The 16,920-nt window shown below is 41.8% G+C and overlaps 1 protein-coding gene across 1 annotated transcript in view; it reads left to right on the top strand.

Moving 5' to 3' along the window:
* Window positions 1-487: 487 nt before the first annotated feature.
* The window catches only part of emilin1a (elastin microfibril interfacer 1a), a 28,535-nt gene continuing 12,102 nt past the window's right edge, over window positions 488-16,920 (top strand). Inside the window, exons 1-2 of the mRNA XM_085770109.1 lie at window positions 488-809; window positions 16,371-16,487. Coding sequence (XP_085626235.1) covers window positions 694-809; window positions 16,371-16,487 — 233 coding nt within the window. The 5' untranslated portion in view covers window positions 488-693. The remainder of the gene's footprint in view (window positions 810-16,370; window positions 16,488-16,920) is intronic.

The following is a 16,920-nucleotide window of genomic DNA, read 5'->3' as shown; positions in this document are numbered from 1 at the left end:
ACAATAAAACAAGTGTAGCCTAATCATTTTGAAAGCCACCAATATGAGAAAAAATGACACTGATAGATAGAAAGAAAGGTGTTGCCCAGTCGTAGCCTATTCTACCATAATGTTAGGATCAGTATCAGAGAAAAATAAAATCCAGCTCCATGTTAAACATTTTTAAAGTAGTTTACTCTGGAGCTTTTTTCTTCTTCTTTGGCATACTTTCGACATGGATGATAAATTGCTTTTGCAAGATCAATAATGTCTTTCAGTGGCAGAGAAACAGTTTTAGGTGAAAAGAATTGAAGTGGGTTGGATCTTAACCTCTTGTGGGTAGAGAGAAGGAGGGGGTCCATCCATATGTTCAGACTGAGAGAGAGAGAGAGAGAGAGAGAGAGAGAGAGAGAGAGAGAGAGAGAGAGAGAGAGAGCCTGGGCTGGCATTGACGGCTCTTGGAGCTGTGACAGGAAACTTTCTTCCTGTTCCTCGGCTGTGGAGCAGCAGCAGTCAGACCTCAACGCTTCTTCAGGCGCAGATCTGAAATGCACTTGACTGGACGCTGCGGTGTTTGCGGGACTTCCTCGGGCTGTGAACTCATGGACGTCCATCCTCACTGAAGACAGCCGCGCGGGGAGGAGAGACTGTCTGTGGGACAAACTTTGGGACTAAGTGACATTTATTATTCCACTCTGAGCCACGCTCGACTAGATGATGGGGACTTTATTTTACCTGCTCGCCTTCATGTTGTCCCGGCTTTGCTCTGGTCTCGGATACGCGGAGTCCAGTACTGTTCAGAGCGGCCAGAGAGCGGCCAGCAGACACAGGTAGGACCCACGACCCAACAACACGTGCGTGTGATTAACCTGTGGCTGCTTCAGGCTGCACTGTTTTGGAACCAGGTTTTCTGCGGGTCTAGTTAATGGTTTAGTGGATCACCCTAAAATAAGAGTAACCTATATAAAATGATTGACGCTTGACTTTTCCCCCCCCTCTCAGTCTATCTAATAGCCTATATCAGAATCTGATTGACGTAATTAATTAATAATGATTCATCATAGAGGTAAGTAAACAAATCAAAGGTTTGCTAATGAAAATAGACAAATTATTTGATACACTGCTAAATTTGGTATTTTGATAAGATTCTTAACTAATTTAACTTTAACTTTGGCAAATAAACAAGATAACTTCTTAGGATTGTTTCCCATACTTTGGTCCACTCTGTCAGGACTCTTCTTTTTTCTTCTACCTTGCAGGTGTAATCATGTTGTATTCTGTATTTTCAGAGGAAATATCATATTTGTGAGTAGGTCTGTTACTCAGCGGGGGGCCCCACCCGGCATGGTGGTGGGGGTGGTAGTGGGGGGTTATGTAGTTGTGATGATTCAGGGGGTCCAGAGTTGGACAGGGTTTACAAGGATTATAGATATTTACTGTTTCAGGGCCCCAAGTGTAAGGTTTTCGAGGGGCCCAGCATCTGAAGCAGCGCCCACAGTGTGAGCCTCTTTACTGGGGAATTTATCATCCATGCAGTCAGGCAGAGGTGAGTGAGCTACCAAGCTGCAGGGATAGTGAACTTTGTTTGGACATCACCTCTCCAGAAGACTGACACTGTATAAAAATAGATCCTTTTCCAATAAATTTCGTCTTGAAATTTCCCCTTGACTGATTCAGATTTATCACCGTCCTTCCTCCATTTATAGGACTGTGAGGAAATCATTTACATTTTAGCTAACTGTTGATTAATAGTCTGTCATAAATCAGTGATGGTCGTCTGACTCATAAAGCTGTTAATATTGTAATCGAGCCAACACATGTATGTTTTTATTGTGCTGTTGCAGCCACATAGTGTGTTATTAGCATGTAATTGAGCTTTGCCCTGCGGGGCCCATATGTGGACGACCCCCTCACCTCTATGGACAGATGTGTGTGTCTGTGTGTGTGTGACTTGTTTTTGGCAGCTCCAAAGACTATGCGTGTGCATATGTATGAATACAAGAGATCACAACAGAATGTCAGAGTGAGTGAATGACAGAGCTCTCTCATATGGTGTGTGTGTGTCTGCCTGCATGTGTTTGTACTTAGTGTGTGTATATGCAAGACAGACCAGGCTTCTGGGAGTTGAGCCTCTGCAATATGAGCTTCGATTAAGTTTGCCTCCACATCACAGCACAGTCTGCTGCTGCTGCTGCTGCTGCTGCTGCTGCTGCTGCTGCTGCTGTCTGAGTGATGAGACATGGGTGGCTGGCCTCTCTGTCAGTGGATGTTGAAGCTGAACTGTTGGCTACTGTGAATGTGAGGCATACAGAGAGGAGGACACAGCGGCGAAACACAGAGAAGAAAAGAAAAATCTTCATTGATGTAGCGGAAGTGAGAGATAAGAAGTCCAGGGAGGGATAGATGAATAGAAGAGAGGGAAATAGATAAAGTATCTGGTTGAGAGAGGGTAAGATAAGTTAAACCTAGATAAGACAAAAAAAGGAAGGAAAAAGATGAGGAATACTGGCGAGAGAAGAAAAGAAGAGAGTAAAAGAAAGACGATCTGAAGAGAAGAGAGAAAACCTAAGCAAGCGAGACAAGAGGGGATGAAAGAGTGAGAAAAGACTGGAAGCAGTGACCCAACAAGAGAAAAGACAGTCTGTCAGGAGCACAGAAGAGGGCCTGGGTCCTTAAATGCCTCGCTCCTGCTGGAACCAGTAAGCTATGAAGGAGTCAGCATGGCTGTGCCTGTGGCATACACACACACACACAAACCACACACACACACACTCAAGAGTGACGCAACAGGGAGAAGAATGCGCTGGCCCGGTGTAGTGCGGTTTGCCCCTTTGACATCTGTTTGAACTCAATTGATCTGTTTTGACAGATGTGTGAAGTATTCCATAAGTGGTAAAGGCTGTTGAATGGACTGAAAACATCCAGCAGGGGTCTTAACGTGGAGGTGATGGGGTGTTCAGGAGGACCGGGAGCTGTCCGACACATCTTCTGCCAAAACGTTAGAATCCCCTCTGCTCCAGACAGAGATGAGGGAAGAAAGAGGAAGCTCTGTGTGTGTGTGTGTTTGCGTTGGTGCATCCCTGTAGGTGCAGGTGAGCTGCTGGTATGTTGTGGCTCGTGTTCAGTTCAAATGACAAAACATTAGATCACCACTGGAGGGAAGCAAGGAGCAGACACCGAGCACGTTTCATCACCACCATCTCTGTGCCTGATTAATCTTACTTATCTTCCCTTGCACTTGGTTACATTAGTGCTCTGTCTGCAGGGGTCATAAATGTAGACAAATGTACTGTACTCTCTACCAGATGTTGTGTTGACATGAGCAGATGGTGACAAGGCTCTGAAGAATAAATGGCTTTCTGACAAACTTTATGGCCTGGGACTAGGGATGTCACCACTTGTTTTCACAATTAACTGCGGTATTAAACGCCACAATTAATTGATCGTAAAGATTCCTAAATACTGTCACTTTCCAAAATAGATTATGTTGGAACCATATCAGCAGATGTGCGCCAAAATAAAGGAAGATGCACAGATTCTGGTCCATTTATAAGTAACACCAATTGGGAATTTAAATGTTAGCGTGTCATTTGTATTGTAAAAAAAACAATTAAAATAAATTTAAACATTTGGTATAGATGACAATTAATGTCTTAAATATTCCAAACACTTCCCCCTGGGGATTAATAACTGGTCCTAATTACATTTTGACTATTTGATTTTACACATTCATAGTGTTGTGTAATGTATTGATGCATAATAATTGTGATAATCGTAACACCGTGATTATTTCTCTGACAATAATCGTACCAAGAAAATCTATAATCCTGGGACACTGAGCAGAGTAATGCAAGTACACTATATGGCTGAAAGTATAGTGGTACAGTATTGGGTATTCATACATTTGAATAATTTTTATTAACTCAGACAATAGTGTGTTTCTCTTATGGCCCTGTCCAGCTTCAGTGTGACAGAGTCTCTGTTGTCTGTGCAGACCGTTTTCCCGTTTTTGGGTGTGGAGGAACTTGCCAGAACCCAGCTCCACCCAGCGCCCTACAGTAAATCAGTGCCAGACTACTACTCCTGACATTATACAGTACTACATATATCATGGTATTTCATGGAGATCTGCTAGAACTTTTAAGCCACTCATAACATTTATTGCAGCAAGAATGAGGAAAATACAAAATCACCAGATGGTAGAAAATCCTCTTGGGAGAATGTGAAGCTTGTAAAAGATGTCATTGGGTGATTGAGAAGTAATCAAACTAAGGAAGGAGAAAGGACTCTTATTATTAAACACAACACACGCCATGTGACCTTAAAGATGGTGCAGGGCCCTGACCAATTCCTGCCTTGTTCTGACCTTCATAGAACAGACTGTATCTGTCTTTGCTGTCATATGATTTTTCTTATTTTACAGAGCCCAGTTTAATTTTTTTCCAGCTTCAGACTTAGATTTGCCGTCATCTAGCGTGTTTACATTTTCAACATTGAACCTACACAGGGTCCAAGTTCTATAAGTTATCCATGCAGGAATGTGATAGGTGATATATGGTCCTGGCTCAGGCCTGTGCCCTCCCTCCATAATGCTCCTGTGTAAATGGAGCAAATCCCTGCAGCCAGGTTTCAACATAGTGTGGAAAGCCTTCTCAGGAGGCTGGAGGTTCTTACAGCAGCAGATTAATGGCTGTGCTTTCAAAATGAGACAGTCAACACACAAATATGGTTTGAACCCACCGTCTGTGTCCATATACCTTTGGCCATTTGGTGTGAGTTGGCTACTATACGTACATTTGGCTTCTGTGGCTTAACAATCATGTTATGTTCTTTTGGATAGACGCTGCTTGATTTGAGCAGAAATTGAGGAGGATGAAAGTCGGACCCAACACTGCAGTGTATTTCTTATTCCTGTGGATAATGCAGATATCAGTAGCAAATGCCCTATTTTGCTCTCAGTCCTTTTGAATTAAACAACAATTGCCTCCCTGTGCCGTTGCCATTTGGCACGAACATTTAAGAATCATGTGGAGAAATCAATCACAAAAGAAGCACAGATAACAGTTACCACATTTAGACCAAGATACAATGAACCCATGAGATGTTCTTGTCTCGATCATTCTCTCTCTGACTACACACAGTATAGAAACAATGGCTCTTAGTTAGTTTGTGCGTCCTCTGTTGTCCAAAGAAATTTGCAAGATCAAACATCAACAATTCATATACTCTAATGGTGACAGAGTATCTAGGACTGGGATTGAAAGAAAATTAAAAAGAGTCAGTTTGGATGCAGAGAATAATTGTCAGTAATTTTGCCTCTTTTTAAATAATTGCTCCAGAGCACGTTACTGTAATAGCCCTCAGTGCCTCCAGTGCAGAAGAAGTAGACTGTGGTTGTGCTATGTTTTCTGTCGTGGTTGCTCTGACTTGTGTTTGCATGCAAAGTCTAATGTTGTTGAATTACAATTCATATTTAACCTCATATCCATCAGATGGAAAATAGTTGCATCTTACATTATCTGAAGACATAGATTGTATTCATTCATTCATTCAATCTCTTAAGCTAAAAGAACATGCTGTGCAGTGGTCACTGAACTGACCATAATACAGTCCAAAAAGCATGAACACTGTGAGTGACTGGGTCCATCTGCACTTTAGGGCACTGATTTAATCTCAGCTCTACTGTGTGGCTTGTTTTGGCTCAAAATATCCAGACTGAACAACTGCTGGATGGACTTTTTTCCTTGAGGACCACCATGAAGCTGAAACGTGATGTTTTCAGCCATTTGTGGTTCAAACATTGATGATCCCATAATTCTTTGTGATGCCATGACCAGGTCAAAATTTTTGTTTGTCCAATTCTTTGGTTTATAACAAAGTATGTGCAACACTGGTGACATTCCCATCAAGCTGTAGATGTTAGCATGCTTAGCTAAAGGGGTGATGATCGTTGGTAACATTATACCAAAGACGGTTTAGAAACCAAGATGCCCCATGATGGGCCAGTTTCCTGTATCTGTGTTCCCCGCCCCTTTAGGAGACCAGCAGCAGGTCTTGAGTCTATTGACTCAAATGGGAAAAAAGAACACAGATTATGGTTGATTCCTTCGCCCCATAGTCACTCAAGTAAATATTGGACACATTTTTCACAAGCCACTTATCTTCTGAACATTTTGACACAAAAATGGCAAATTGCAGACGGACCAATCAGGAGAAAATGAACTTTTTTTCAAGACCTGTCTCAACAACACACTCTCGTGAGATTCGGCAGAGATCTCCAAGTTAATGTCAACTAATGTTTGCAAACGCCCACGCTAACAAATTTTAAATTTTTTCGTTAAATATGACTGTTAGCTGTGTAAATAAAATGTTATCATAAGAAAATATAAATAGCTCACTTTCCTTTCCTCTCCTGACCACTTTTGTAAATCCACACATGTTCACAAGAAGGGGAGGGGGCACGGGTGACCACGCCCACTTAGGAGACAGGAAGTGTACCATTTCATATCATTGGCGCAGCTTGGAATGAGCCATCTTGTCATAGTAGAGGATCTTTGATTATAACCTGCTAAACATCAGTGAGCATGTTGGCTTAATGACAGTTCAGCCTGATATGCTGCTAGCATGGCTAATGTGTCTAAGCATCTGAATCTTAATCTGCAACCACATGGCACTTACGGAGAAGTTTGCATTTTCCACAATGCACTCAACGTAATGACCATGTTACTATAGTAACAGCATAGTTACCAAAACAGGGTACTGTAACAGGACTGTCCTCCTCTTGACCAACCTCTGGAAAGTCTCCAAATTCACTTTATCTGTGTGATTTTCTGCTTTCTGCTAATTGGGCCAGTAAACAAATCTCCTTACACATGGTAATTTAAATGTGGGAAAAGGGATCCTTTCCAGTCACAGCCATTGTAACCTAATTACCGTAGTTCCCAGCATGCATAGCATTTGGGAAGGCCTTTCTTAGCTCATTTAGAAAGGGTGAGGTTACGGAACAGCGATACATCCAATCTTACTACACATGCACAATTGAAACCATAAATCTTCTGTGAGAGAATAAATGGAACAACCTGACAAGACACTCAATTACTGAGCTTGTGCCGTGGAGCAGCTAATAAAGTTTTACCTGGGTAAATAGTCTGCACTATTTTGGGAAAGTGCAATTGCTAGGCTTTGAGGAGGCTTATGTTTCAAACACGCACGCCTCCATAAATGGATAAAATTCAAGTGGGCCCTGAAAGCCCCCTGCACACCTCTGAGCACGGACGTATCTGAACAATGATGTTAAAGCAAATGGAGGTATCGTGAACATTCTCTGTATATCTTTGTGACCACAAGGCTAAACAGTCAGAGAGAAGTTTACACAGTCACGTTGTCCCTCGATGTTGGAACAGGTCCAAAGGGAAATCTGTGCGAGTGACTGCGTGTGCGAGTAAAACCACATTTTAAGAGAGAACCGACAGACTGGAGGAATGTACGCGTCTGTCGTTATATGTGTTTGTCTGTCGCCACCGCGATCTATCATGCGTGAGTGAGTGCACTCGAGTGTGTATGTTGTCGTCTGTGACAGTCTGTGTGCTTTTGGGAGTGTGTGCAGCGGGATACCTTTACAAGGACGTTGGAGGGGTGCTTGACCTCGGGGTCACAGTTCAAACACTGAGACACTCCCCTTTTCATCCACTCATTCAGGTTGCTGTCAAAGCGCTTCCCTTGAAGCTAAATGAAAGATCTGACAACAATAGGCCTCGCAAAGTGATTTCTTTGTTTAAGTATTAAACCTTCCTTTTTTTCTTCTTTTTTTCATTCTTTCTTTCACCCTCTTAGCTATTTATGTCACTGTGTAGTCCACTTTTACCCACAATTCTCCTGTGTAGGGCTCATGCAGGGGTGCTTTAGAATAAAATGAACCTGGTATGTGTGGGGTGAGATGTCAGGCTGTGACTTCCTGCTCGCCTGTGAGGTGTCTGTCTGCTGTTTTATAAGGATGTGAAATTTACTGAGGAATAAAGAAATGCTGAGGCAGGTGCAAGAGTTCCCCTCATGCTGTTTTATGGCTCTGTAAATAAAATAGGATGTGTAGAATGGAGGTTTGACGGTGCTGTTTGTATGTGTCTGTCTGTAGGAGGACAATGCCGGTGTGCTAAATAACATGCATGTAAGTGTATAAAGGCTTGTTTCCTGCTCTTTGTGAATCTGTTAAGTATAATCACACTTCTTTTTGTCACTTGTTTGCATAGCAAAGGTGGAGTTCCTAGTGTTCTTCCTTGAATGAACAGTTTTCACCATATAGTTTACAGTTTTTGTGCTGAAACAAAGGAGAATTCTTGTTAGATTCTGTGGTTCATTAACAATAAACTGGGGGACTTTGAGCATTTGAGGGTACCTACTGTACTGTAACAAAGTCTGTGATAATATCTTAAGTTTAAAGATGCTGTGATCAATATTTGTTTGGTAGTAATCGAATAGATGTGACAGCGATTCTAAGCGTTTTACCATCGTCACATTGTTGGCCTGCAGCTCAGGCTTTACTTCTCAAGCAGAACAACCTCTGAAAACTCACCACACTACCTGCTCAGCAACACATGGCAGAACAACAAAGGTGGCGACTATCTGGTGAATGTTGCGGAGCATTAGCAGCTAAAGAGCCTGATATTTTGCTCAGGGGAGAATGAATGAATAATGGATTTAGTGCATTTGCCAGGTGCACACATGCACAACTGTGAATGAATGCTAATGTTCCTCTGTGTGCTGGTTGTGTAAGTTAGCATTTTTTGCTAAAATGTTTGCCATTGCCGTGAAAAACAAAACCCGTTTTAACCTGCTAACAATAAAAATATTTGCCAATTAGACATTTCCATTAAAGAGAAAAACAGTGTGAATGTCTTGCACATCATTTCAAAGGCTTTACCAAGCTCCAGCAGCAGTTTGGTGATGAGGGAGTTAACTGGATGTAGATTTTGCCAAACCAACCTCCTTCCCTTCACTGCTGAAACCAAAACACATTGTAAGAAAACACGTTAGATATAAATTCTAACACCATGTTTTGGTTTTATAAGAGGCTATAAAGTTGAATGCTAACCAAAATGGTTCATGTCTGGTAAAGTTTTCCTCCTCTGCACAGTGCACAGCCACTCCTAATGGTCCTGGGGGATGCAGCTCATACTCATTACCCAAACCTTACCCCAAAATAAGCTGTAAACATTTGGTATATTTAGAAAATTTCATAAGAATCACTTGACCTGAACAATAAGTGGCTTTACAGCAGGAGCCTGCAATAACCTCTCCACTAGAGGACGTCGAGGTTTGAAGGCTTGAAAAACTGGAACGTCATATGTGAAAATACATAGTGTATTATAAACATTACTAATATGTGCAGGAACTGGACTGTTTATGTGTAATGTTTCCCTATGTTGCTGATAATGTAAAGGAAACAAGGAGATTAGCTGATGAATACACCATTGAATGGAGACCAAGGACACACACACATACAGAGAGCCATGGGTCCACAAGAGTCCCACACAGGCAGACAAGGACACTCACACAGGCAGTGAGACATGCTGACATACACGTAGACAGAAAACATCGCACATGCTTATTTTTCCACTTCACTACACAACACACCTTCATGCCCAATATAAACATTACAATTTAAGTCTGTGACTTTTGCCAGTCTATCCTTTCAACATGTGTGGAGGCTGTGTGTGTGTGTTTGTTTGTGTGTGCTGTGCTTGTAATTGTGTTTTACACTTATGGAAAAGATGCCAAGTCTAGTTAGTGGACTTTCATCTCTGCAGCCATTTGGATTAATGGGACTTTATTGGATTACTGTTTGGAATGCTTAACTTCACGCTGGTTAGAGAGAGAGAGAGAGAGAGAGAGAGAGAGAGAGAGGAAAAGGCCACTGGCTTGGAGCTGAAATGTTATTTTGAAGGTGTTGCCCATTAAACAGTAAATATTCTAATAAGAACACATACACGGTGCACAACTCTGGGAATTTTCAAAGTTGGAAACTTTCCATGGGAATTAATGGAATATATGGGAATTAACGGAAATATATGGGAATAAACGGGAATAAATCCGAAATTTGGCCCCTTAAAGGGATAGTTCACCCTAGAATGATATTTCGCTCATTATCTACTCACCCTCATGTTGACTAAGGGCTGGAAGAATTTTCAGAGTCCACCGTCCCTTCTCTGAGTTACAGGGGGTCTTGGCGTAGCAGTGCATTTCAATGCAACGGTTGCAAAGGGACACCAGAGCTCTTCGTAAAAAAACACACACAAAAAAACATCCAAATACCTCCATGATGCTCGTATGTAATGTCCGTCTTGTGCTGAAGCCCCAAATTGCGTAATTGTCCCGAAAAAAATTAAATAAGTCCACATTCCAAGCATGTTTGTAGCATTAGCTCCTAGTGTCTGTTGTCCGGCTCTCCCGCTGCCAGCGCGCATGCGCAAGGTTCGCACTGAGACCGACTCGCTTCCTTGTTTACCCCGGCGAAGGACTAGAAGCAGTCCGTAATAGCCTGCCTTGCACCGGGACAACACTTTTTCGTGCAATTTTGGCCTCTTAAAACATATTTTAGCCATGGCTGAAGATTTTGATGTCGAGGACGAGCTGCATTTCTTTGCTGAGCCGTATTTGTACGAGCCAGAATGGACAGAGGAGGAACTCAGGCAACAGGACGAAGCAGCTACGGCGAACCTTGCGCATGCGCGCTGGCAGCGGGAGAGCCGGACAACAGACACTAGGAGCTAATGCTACAAACAAGCTTAAAATATAGACTTATTTAATTTTTTTCGGGACAATTACGCAATTTGGGGCTTCAGCACAAGACGGACATTACATACGAGCAGCATGGAGGTATTTGGATGTTTTTTTGTGTGTGTTTTTTTACGAAGAGCTCTGGTGTCCCTTTGCAACCGTTGCATTGAAATGCACTGCTACGCCAAGACCCCCTGTAACTCAGAGAAGGGACGGTGGACTCTGAAAATTCTTCCAGCCCTTAGTCAACATGAGGGTGAGTAGATAATGAGCGAAATATCATTCTAGGGTGAACTATCCCTTTAACAGGGAACTTGTAGGGGGGGATGAGTAATATTTTACTCAAGATTCATCGTGTTTTTGTTGTTCAGTAAAATAATTGATTATTCTACAAGAATTAAAACTTGATGAAGTTCGTCATGTTTTTTTAATTGTATAATTTTGCATGGATGTCTGCTTATGACAAAACAAAATATTTACATTTATGTTTGGATATGATACAGTTTGTTTAAATTACCCCCAATTTCCAGTTAATTCCCATAAATTCCCATTATTCACATAAATTCCCATAATTCCATGGAAAGTTTCTGGAAATTTACTGGAGATTTTTCCGCCCCTTTGCAACCCTACGGTGCACATTAACAAATTCACCACGCACGCACGCACACGCGCACACACACACACACACACACACACACACACACACACACACACACACTTACTTAGTCATGCTCCTAATAATATAAAGACTCCTCTTATGTATTTCAGTGGAAGAGCCAGTGACGGAACGATGGAAAATGAACTGGTAGTGAGGGCGGTACGTACCGTACTACACAGCAAGTGTGGGTGTTTGGAAGCTGCAGAGAGGTTGTGGGAGTTGTGTGTTTGTATATGCATGCATACGTGTGCGTGTGTATGTGACTCCACATCTGTGTCTGCTCCAGAGTGAGAAAAGTTAGATGGTTGGGTTTATTTATATAAGCCCCAGCGTCTGGTCTCCATCAGAGGAGATAGGGTGTTAACGTTGCCAAATTTATTCTTTATCTGCTGTCAGTGGCCCTGAGCGCGAGTAAGTCAGGATAACAGATCAGCACGGCTGGTTCACTGAATCACAGTGACAAAAAAACAACACCACGGACCTACGGAGACGGAGCTGTTTTGATTCATCATTGCTGTCTGATATCTGATGTTGTTGTTCATATCTGCACTGGTTCAGCTCCAGATAGAGATGTTGGATACCTCTGTTTCTCCAAAACCTTCTAGTTTAACATACACAGTGTAACAAACCACAGAACAAGATAACCGTGGAAACCCTTACATGGCATAATGCAATAAGGATCACTCCGACGAGCCTGAGGCCTGTGGAAACACACATGAGGGGGAAGCAGCTGTGTGTGGAGGCAGTGATGCTGGCTGACTTCACATGCACGTTGGCAGACGTTTTAGCGCTCCGAGCTCTAATGGACATGTTAAATATAATGTCTAACAAACTGCAGAATGGCAAAGCACAATGTGAAGTTGGATACGTAGTTTGAGGGGGCGGATTACGGTGAAGAACCGCAAAATCTGTGGAAAACCCACAGAGCAAAGTTACAGTTGTTTAGATGCATGAACGCTGTATAATTTCAGCCAAATGACTTTTGCTTATGCTCCTCTGGTGCAGGCTCATCTCAATCTCCCCAATCTTATTCAAAGCAACACGATACGCTGTGAATATGCAAAACACACAAATTTCGTTTTTTTTGCATAAGGTCTGTAGCTGCAATCCATACTCTGGGAATCCAGTGAAAAAGCAGCCATCACTCACAGCACCCGCCTGCAGCACTGTCAAGATCATTAGTAACGAGATTCTCGTACAGTGGGATAAAATGTTTAGAGCTTATGTGGTGAAAGATTTCTTTTTGTTCTTTATGAAGTGACAGCAGATGGAATTTGACTAATCTGAAACATATTTATTATGATAAGAATGAGATGTGGGTTTTTGATATCCCAATGTGACACTGTTTGACAGATGTATGACAAGACTCCAGACATATTCATATTCAGAAACACTGCAGTATGAAAATACTCACTTAGAAGATTGTGTAGCCTATTGTTGAATGAAACGGTATTTAATATATTATTCAATTGGTAGAATGGACATGTTAGGAATATGAAAGTTCAAATTGTATGAATGCAAACTCTTAATCTGAACAGTATCATCTGATACAGTTACAAATTATAAAATAAAAGCGTGTTTTGATGTCACACTGTGACATCATTTATGTAGCCTAGATTTGTCTGCTGATTCAGATCTGGAGACTAAGGAAGCTCGCTGTTCGAGTCACCAGTGACCTGTTTTCAGGTTTTAAATGCATAAAAGTACCACATACATTTTTTATAGCATCAAGGCTGTTTGACTTTGTCAGGAACCTCTATTTAATTTTTTTAAAATTTTGACCCAGTTATAACAATAAGAACAATAATAAGAGTTAAAACTGAAATCATAAGTGGAAAAACAAGGATAAGGAAGCCTAACAATGTAACCAAGAGATGAGAAACAAATGGGATGATAAATAATTGTTTTAGTGTGTTTTACAGCTGATTTACACCATAGATGGCAGCAGAAAGCTGACACACACAAGACAAAGGTTAATCATCTAATAAGTTGATTCTTAGCAACAATACTTAAATTCAATGTGAGATTCATATTTTTATTGATTTAATGCTGTTTATACCAAATTCAGACCTTGTGCATGCCTGAGCAGAATTCCAGATTACTCAGACCAGGCCATGTTGGTGAGTGCGTGCCCACCGCTCCAGGGTGTCTGGGCTGTTGGCGACTGGCAGGCTATATTTTACTTTTAGCTGTCTTCTTAAATCACCACCAACTCAGCACAGCATACACAACTTTATTTTTCCCTCTTTGCAGCACATGAATTCTAGAAAACACTCTATAAATGATCATGTACAGTGACTGGTTAAATTAAGATAAAAAAAGATATTGCAGCACAATGTAAATTAATATGGTAGGCCAAATGTGTACAATAATGTTACATAATGCAAATTGGCATATGTGTACTGTAGTCTACAGTATGTGGGCTGTAACATGTTCCTTTACAGTAGAATCTGACAGCTAATTAGTGAGTTTCACTTTCCCACGTATAGGACCTACAGGAGCAGCAGGTCATGTGGGGTAGGGGAGGATTGTAACATGATAAACTCTTTCTCAGTCAGACAAGCTCTGGAATGAAGGGGAGGATCATGGTCTTAGGAGGATCAGGGGAGAGGTGGGCAGAGCGAGGGACACGGGTAGGAGGGAGAAGGAGATATACAGGGATGGACAGGGAGAGACGCAGGTGGAGGGGGATGAAATGAAAGAAACAGGGGAAGCGAAAAAGCGTGTGTGGGAGGAATGAGACAGATCTGTACAGACAAGAGTCGCCTAAAAAAAGAAAAACAAAATTAGTTACACGAGCAACAGCGTTAAGAGTGGCAGACATGAGGACGGAGAGAGAAAAAGGAAGAGACCTGAAGAGACAGACTGACAGACATGAAGCCTGAGAGACTAAAGCTGCTGACTGACTTACCATCATGAAGGAACCCCTTGTACCCTCCTACTTTTATCTGTAAACCCTTAGTTCTGTTCAAATGAATGTAAGAGTGACACTAATTGGCCATAATAACCACCAGGGAAATAGCAGGGGATGGGGATTCTGGGTAATATGAAAATGATGATAGAAAGTGACTGAAGGGCATCTGTGTCTTAAATCTATCTGCAGTTGTTATCCTGAGAGATATCTGAGGGTGAAGGGAGGTCAGGGGGATGAGGACAAACTGAGAAGCATGATCACTGAGGGGGGGTACTGGTATGTGGGAGTATGTCTGTTTCTTTCAAGCCACACTACTGTGGGTTTAGATACATGTTTTTGAGAATGTGTTTGTTGTTATCATTTTATCATTCTGTATTTTTAGAAGTAGGTTTACCACCCTATAGATCACATATGTTCGTCTAAAAGCCAAATATTTGTCATGACTTCTCTGTAGTGGAGAAACCAACGGGGCAGTTGTCTTACTTCCGCGTTCAAAAAACTGCAATCCCCTCGGCTTCCTCTGGGGGCTGGTGTCAGAAAGCAGCATTCTCCATAGACCCCCATGTTAAAATCGCCGACTTTACATCCTCAATAAACATGATCAAAGCCTGGTGTCAGAACGTTTTTTGGTCTCAATCGATAGTTTCTACCCTCGCACACACTCTGAGGGGGGTGAACTTTTTTTTTAACTCTACCGTTTTACTATTATTAGGTTAAAATTCTCGCCAAAATTAGGGCGCGGAAACGTTGAGTGACAGGTCCGGAGCGGTCCAGAGACAGCTGCTTTTTGCTAGTCACAAAAACGACTCCCCAAAACCAATGGGTGACGTCACGGATGCTACGTCCATGTTTTTTACAGTCTATGGGAGAAACCTGCTGAGTTGAGAATGTGTGGCAGCTGTTAACATTGATTTCAATAGGAGCCTATTTCTAATGTCCATAGGAATCAAAGCACAGATGAATGTCAGTCTTAATATTATCTTGTCTTTTTTAGAGGTGTTGACTTTTTTCACTGTATTTACTTAGCTTGGTCTCTGTCTTGAAAATACTTGAAAAAACATTGTTAACACTGGACTTTATTCAATCAAATCAGTCAATCAATATCCTTTATTTAACCAGGTAAAAAACTCATTGAGATTTAAAACCTCTTTTCCAAGAGTGACCTGGCCAAGACGGCAGCACACAAACAGCTCAGTTGCACATCACATAAGACTCAAATAAAATACAATCACACATTTCAGGAAAACATGATTAAACAATGCAATCACACAATCCGATTGAGCTCAATTCTCTGTCTATTATAATTGACCTGAATTCACCCAGAGTTACAAGATGTGTCAGTTTCAAGTATTCATCCTACAGTTGCATTAAATAAGTGTTTTGTTCACAGCTAATGTACACAGACACATACCAGTGACTCTTTAATATAAGCAAGTGAGACAGGAAATCTATGCTTTAACATACATATTTTTATCCCAGTGGCTCACTCTAGATACACTCCTAATGTGATTTCCTGTCCAAAGGTCTAAAATTGAATGAAATCATTTACATTCTTGAGGTATGAAATTTTATTATCAATATCATATGAATGTGGAATGAATGTAACCAATGGCACTTTCAACTTCAAGGGTATGTGTGTGTGTGTGTGTGTGTCTGTTAGTGTGTGCCTTTGTGTGGGTTGGTTGATGTGGAGTTGTGGAGACACACAATGGGAGCCATTGTTGAAGTCATGCAGCTATCCCGAACCGATCTGACATTCACATCAGCGAACAATTTCTCTCCAATGTTGAACAGAATAATAATCAGTCCGGGGTTTGAGATATCGATCTTTAAACTCACTGGGGCCTCACATTCAACAACTGACCATATTTGTGATTATTATTTTCCCAAATCTTTCCTTGTTTGCCCCCACAAAACAAAGGGCAGCAGCTGTGTGTACTGTAAGAGGACTGCTATGTTTGTGTCAACGCCTGACAGTAAAACGACCAGACACCGCTGACTTATTCATTTGTCATTTCCTTTCTGCTTGTGTATGTGATTTCACAGGAACTGGTGTGCTTATGTGGTGACACGCACGGTTAGCTGTGTGATGGAGGACGGGGTGGAGACGTACATCAAGCCAGACTACCAGCGCTGTACCTGGGGCCAGTGTCCTCGAGTAGCGTGAGTATCTGTTACTCTCTTTTTTAGTGTCTCATATCTCCCCCGACTCGCTCCCTCTGCCGCTGGAATCCATCTGTATTCAGCCCCTGCTCCTCCAGCTTCCTGTCGTCAGGTCCACAGAAGTTTGTGTCCTCTATCTGTGCATCATCACCCCCCCCCCCCACAACCCCACCCCTCCTTTTCCTCTCTGTGGATACCAATCTCTCTCTCAGCTCTTTTCATTTTCTGTCCGGAGAGTTTCAGCTGTTTGCTCAGGAAAGTATCTGTTTGTAGTCGTGTCTTTTTGAAGCCAAAACGTCACATAATTACAGCTCAGTATTTGGCTGCTTAATCTCAGTAATGATGTTCAAACAAACATACATATCACTCTGGTGGAGCTCTCTGGACCTGACCTAGGAATATCCAATAGTATGAATATTGGAGCAAATGTTTC

The sequence above is a fragment of the Trachurus japonicus genome, chromosome 24, assembly GCF_045865225.1.
Source record: "Trachurus japonicus isolate A0001 chromosome 24, Traja_1.0".
In the NCBI taxonomy this organism is placed as follows: domain Eukaryota; kingdom Metazoa; phylum Chordata; class Actinopteri; order Carangiformes; family Carangidae; genus Trachurus; species Trachurus japonicus.
The sequence above is the reverse complement of the archived record's forward strand: the minus strand, read 5'-3'. Positions and strand labels throughout refer to the sequence as shown.